Genomic DNA, 6,000 nt, shown 5'->3' with positions numbered 1-6,000 from the left:
ACATAATTAAAGATTACCCGTCATAATTATAATACGTGGCAGTCATGCCACTATTCTTAGCTAATCAATTCGACGTTAGTAATAAAAATAAGGGAAAATATCAACAGTATCCCTTCAGTTTAGTCGAAATGCGCGATTTATACCCCCAGTTTTTAGAAATATCAGACATATCATTTCAGTTTAATATAAATGACATATATCTCCCCTAAAAATATGTTATATTTCAAATACCACCCCTTTCGTTTATTTTTTTACAAAAAATAATTTGAATTCTCCAAAAATACCCCTAATAGAATAAATATTTATTTACTATTTTATTAAAAAAAATTAAAACTTCTCTTATAAATAAAAATCCTAACTTTTTATAAAGGAAATTTTTAATTTAAATTTTTTTTATATATAATATAGAAAATAAAAAATTATTTCATTAAGGCTATTTTGGAGAATTCAAATTATTTTTGTAAAAAAATAAACGAAAATGGTGGTATTTGAAATATAACATATTTTTAGGGGAGACATATGTCATTTATATTAAACTGAAAGGATATGTCTGATACTTCTAAAAACTGAGGGTATAAATCGTGCATTTCGATTAAACCGAAGGGATAATGTTGATATTTTCCCTAAAAATAACACTAAACTAAAAACGGACAAATAAAAAGCTTGGGAACATAAACGGAATTCTGATTTAAAAAAAAAAACACATAAAAGGAAAAACAAAAAAATAATAAAAAGGGGTCAAAAAAGAGAAGGGCAAAATGGTAAATGAATTCAAACAAAAACTCGGTCCGCGTCCAGGAAAAGGAAGAAAAAGTCTCGTGTCAGACAAGACGATATTATTCTTAATTAATTAATTTAAGTATTTGGAAGAGAGAGAGAGAGCATTTCACTGGCCCTCACTTTTGCTTTACATATATAACCGCCAAAACCGAATCTCTCTCAGACTCAGACCTCTCGTTTTCTCTTCCCCTTCAAAAAAAAAAAAAAAAAAAATTGCTTTTGTTTCCCTCCATTTTTGGTGATTTTTTGATCGGACAAACACGAAACCATGAGAACAACGGAGAATCAGGGTTCGTTCCTGAATCGAATTAGTATCCGGCGAAATCAGGTGGTTTCCATGGACGGAAACCAAGAGCAAGACCTCGAGGACTTCGACGGCTTCCAAAAGTACGTCGCCGAGAGGTTCTCGAATCTTCTGGACGATTCGTCTTCTTCTTCTTCTTCCTGTTCATTTTCTTCGAACCACAACAATCAGGAACCGTCTCTGCTCTCGATCGCCTTCCTGAGGAAGCTTCTCGACGCCTTCCTCTGCTGCGAATCAGAATTCAAGGCGGTGCTAATCGACAGCCGCGATCCGTCGACGGTGTCTCGTTCGCCGTTTGATCGACTCCTTCCGGAGCTTCTCGATCGGAGCGTGAAAGCTCTGGACATTTGCAACGCCGTGACTCACGGCGTCGAAACAGTCCGGCACTGCCAGAAGCTCGCCGAGATCGCGGTGACGGCGCTCGGAAAAGGACCGGTCGGAGACGGACAGGTTCGGAGGGCGAAGAAGGCGCTCGGATCTCTAGCGGCGGCGATGGCGATCGACGACGATTACAGCTCCGGAGGCTCCGGTTCAGGAAAAGGCACGGAGAGAGCGTGGTCGTTCGGAAAGAGAGCTTCTCCGGCGAGTAAGGAGCGAGGAATCTCGAATTTCCGGAAGGACTGGTCGGCGGCGAAGCAGATTCACTCGATGACCGCAAACCTAGCTCCGCCGCGCGAATCCGCCGGAGCTTCCCAGCCTGTTTACGTCATGAGCGCCGTGACGGCTTTCACGATGTGGTCCCTGGCCGCGGCGATTCCGTGCCAGGAGAGATCGGGACTCGGAAGCGCGGCGGGAATCGCCGCCGTGGCGGCGGCGAAGCACGCGGCGTGGGCTCAGCCGGTGGCGGCGATCCAGGAGAAGCTCGCGGAGGAGTGGCGGAGGAAGGAGAGGCGCGGATCGGCGGGGCTGCTCGAGGAGTTGCAGAGGATGGAGAGATCGGCGGCGAACCTGGCGGAGTTTGTGGAGAATTTTAGGTTTCCGGTGGAGGCTTCCATGGCGGCGGAGGCGGCGGCGCAGGTCGAGGAGCTGAGGGAGTCTTGCCGGAGAATGGAAGAGGGTTTGGTTCCTCTGCAGAGGCAGATTAGGGAAGTTTTTCATAAGCTCGTCAAGACGAGGACCGAGGTGCTTCGGGTTCTGGATCAAGGCGGTAAAATGTCCACACCAGCAATGTAAAAAAGTTATTAAAAAATTGCATGTTGATGATAATATGTCCGCTATGGGTGTGAATTATTCGTTTTTATCGTTTTTTTAGTTAACTTGTAATTTTTGCTTTTGCATTTTCTTTTTTGCCCCGTCAAGTACATAAACTCTAATTATTGGCTTATGATTTTTGCTTTTTTGGTAGAGTAAGACTGTAAGAGTACGAGATGATGTGCTCATCATCTTCAATCATGCCTCGTTCAAGTTTGTTTCTAATTAAAAAAAAATGTAGAAACGTTTTCGTTTTTATTTTTAATGGTAATTATTTTTGTTGCAACTGTTGATTGCAATTTGTAATGGTGACATGTCTGTTTTGGGAGTGAATTATACGTTTTAATCTTCTTTTTCTTAGTTGACTTGTAATTGTATTTCTTTTCCCCTCTTTATAAAGTACATAAACTCTGATTATCAAGATAAAGATTTCCAAATGATTTTATTTTATTATATTGTTTTTGCAGAGTAAAGAGTAAGAGATGGTGTGCTTGTCATTCTCATGTGTGTTTTTTTAATGTAAAAAAAACAATAATTATTTGAGATATGGTTGTCACGTTTGTTGGGCTGTTAATATTTGAATGGAATAGGTAGAGACTCTATTATTATATATGCAATTTATATGTACATAAATATATTATTACTCATAATCTCGGTCGTGTCCTCGTGTGTAAGAAGAAGTAGAACTAGTCTAAATTGTGCTAGCCAGAGATCAATAAATGATTAAAATTTGTTTAATCGAACTTGGTTTTGAAATCGGATTGAAATTTGGCAGTTGGTAGGTAAGGAAATATTCCAAATGCACGACAGAGCTTCGACAGAGCCAGACATCTGAGAAATCTCGAAAAAGGAGAGGTAAGTGTCGTTTAGTTTTATTATTATTGGCACCAAAAATGGACAGAGCTTCGACTTGTTTTGTCCTCGGACAGAGTATGTCTGACTGTCACATTTTCCCACACGATTCTCATCCATGTTAAAGAGTTACATAAATGATAATAGACCTTTGGAAGTTTGGATACAAGAAACATTCAAACCATGAAATAAAATATTGGAAAAATATAAAAAATATCTCTCGTGTTTAATCGAAATGCGAGATATATTTATTCAATTTCTAGAAAGATCAGACATATTCATTCAGTTTAATATAAATGACATATACTTCTCTTAAAAAATGTTATATTACAAATATTACCATTTTCGTTTATTTTTTACAAAAGAATAATTTGAACAACCCAAAATACCCTTAATGACATAATTTTTTATTTTCTATTATATATACAAAAAAATTAAATTAAAAAAATTTCTTTATAAAAAGTTAAGGATTTTTTTTAATGAAATAGTAAATAAATATTTAATCTATTAAGGATATTTTGGAGAGTTCAAATTATTTTTTTGTAAAAAATAAATGAAAATGGTGATATTTGTAATATAACAGTTTTTAGGGGAAGTATATGTCATTTATATTAAACTGAAGGGATATATCTGATATTTTCTAGAAATCGAAGGGATAAATCTCGCATTTCGATTAAACACGAGGGATATTACTGATATTTTCCCTAAAATATTCTATATTCCTTAGATATACTAATTATTGAATAAGAAACCACGAAATAAAATATTCAAAGCGAGTTAAAAGAGAGTTACATAATCCTCTTGCACACATATATTTATACACATAATTTAATAGTTTTCATGCACATAAACATTATATGGATAGGTGTAGATAAATCTATGAATTCCAAGATAGCAAACTATTTCATTTGAACTCAACATCACGTGGAAGCTAAGATATCAGATAAAACTGTTTGCAATCGCAGGTGACTGTTGGATCATAATCCAACGGTAGCGTGCGATCTAAGATATTGCTAACGACTTTAAATAGAATGCATTGAATTGAAAAATCACTTGTAGTTCCACTGGGTTTGAATTAGAGAGAGAATTAGAGAAAGAATCACGTTGATATCAAAATCGTGATTTTGGGGGTAATTCTAGGGGGTTTTTTTCTTCTAAAAATTCAAAAACTCATTGTAAGTTGTAATCCATTGATAGTGAAGACGAGGTTGGACTAGGTCATTAGTGACCGAACCAGGGTAAAAGCTTTGTGTTTCCTTCTTCCTTTCTCTCAGTCTACGTCGACGAGCACTAGTTTTCCTGTGTCTGAGGCATCTTTGTTTTAAGAGCTCGAACCAGGGAATATCGCAACAATTGGTATCACATCCTACCTCGATGATCAACACAGACGACGATGAGTCTAAGGCGTGTTGAAGTGGAAAGCTTCGACGGAAAAGGAGATTTCTCACTATGGCATACACGGATGAAGGCATTGATGATTCAGATGAAGATTGCGAAAGCATTGCACAGAGAGAATGAGCTACCAGAATCATTATTCGCGTAAAAAAAACATGACATCCTTGACATGGCATTCGGTACCTTGATTCTCCACATAGGAGCTAAGGTTCTTCGTGAAGTCTCGTCGGAGAAAAATATATTAGGAATCTGGTCAAAGCTTGTACATGATAAAGTCTCTCTCCAATCTGATCTATCTGAAAGGAAAGGCTACACTCTTTCAAGATTCAAGAAGATAAGCCAATCTCGAAGAGTCTTGACGATTTTGATCTTGCAAATCTTGATGAGGTAATTGACGATCAAGATCAGGTTGAACGCTCTTCCAAGGTCCTACTCCACTCTAGTAGATGCACTGAAGTATGGAAGAGAGACTCTATCTCTAGAGGACGTTCAAGTTGCATTGAAGGCCAAGGAATTGGAGTCAAAGCTAGATAGAAAACAAGCAGCATAAGGGCTTAACGTTCAGAGAAAAGCTAAAAAGCCCTGGAAAGCCAAGCACAAGGACAAGTCAAAGCCCAAAGCAGACACCGGAGAGCCATTCCCATACAAGTGCCATCATTGCCACATGAAGAAGGACTGTCCGGATCGTGAGAAAGCCTTCAACAAGCAAGGAAATGTGACTGTGACTGAGCAAGGTTATGAAAGCATTGAGGCTCTCACCATCTCAGAAGAAGAAGCAAAGGATGCGTGGGTCCTAGACAGTGGTTGCACTTACCACATGTCTCCACACATAGAATGGTTTCAGAATCTTCAAACTCAAGTTGGAGGCTCTGTGTTGCTTGGAAACGATGACTCATGCCGAGCCAATGGTATAGGTAACATCCGTATCAAACTCCAAAATGGGTCTGTTAAGACTATAACCAATGTTAGTTATATTCCATATTTGAAAAAGGAATCTTATATCTCTTGGAACCCTTGAATCTCAAGGTTATAATTCCAAATCTGAGAATGGTGTTCTGTTAGTAACTAAAGGGTCTAAGGTAGTACTTGATGGTGCTAGACGATATGACTTGTATTTCTTGATGCTACTATTCTTGTTGGTGCTGTGAATGTTGTTGGCAGGGACAAAATGGCAAATCTTTGGCATTTGAGACTTGGCCGTGTCTGTGGAAAGAGGTCTGAATGAGCCCAACAAGAAAAGGGTGCCTTGGTGGGTCTAAGCTTGGAAAACTTGTCTTCTGTGAAGATTGTGTCTATGGCAAGTCAATTAGAAACAAGTTCTCAAAGGACATCCACAGAAACAAGTGGTGTTCTTGACTACATTCACTCAGATCTTTGGGGTCCTGCCAGAGTCAATTCACATGGTGGAAGCAGAAGTCATATGTCCATCATAGACGACTACTCAAGAAGGGTTCGGGTTTACATACTCAAACACAAAA

The 6,000-nt window shown here is 38.6% G+C and overlaps 1 protein-coding gene across 1 annotated transcript; it reads left to right on the top strand.

The window, feature by feature from the left end:
• The first annotated feature begins 883 nt into the window (after positions 1 to 883).
• Positions 884 to 2,561, top strand: LOC149405632 (protein ROH1A). The gene has a single exon (XM_089601557.1). The coding sequence runs from the start codon at positions 1,049 to 1,051 to the stop codon at positions 2,255 to 2,257; it is 1,209 nt and encodes a 402-aa protein (XP_089457683.1). The 5' UTR covers positions 884 to 1,048; the 3' UTR covers positions 2,258 to 2,561.
• The last annotated feature ends 3,439 nt before the right edge of the window (positions 2,562 to 6,000 follow it).

Source organism: Urtica dioica, chromosome 2 (assembly GCF_054948205.1).
Source record: "Urtica dioica subsp. dioica isolate 48M chromosome 2, U.dioica_male_clone48M_v1_H2, whole genome shotgun sequence".
Lineage (NCBI taxonomy): Eukaryota > Viridiplantae > Streptophyta > Magnoliopsida > Rosales > Urticaceae > Urtica > Urtica dioica.
The sequence above is the reverse complement of the archived record's forward strand: the minus strand, read 5'-3'. Positions and strand labels throughout refer to the sequence as shown.

Excerpts from the sequence above, each read along its gene's own strand:
- LOC149405632 (XM_089601557.1), top strand. The coding sequence starts at position 1,049 with ATGAGAACAACGGAGAATCAGGGTTCGTTCCTGAATCGAATTAGTATC.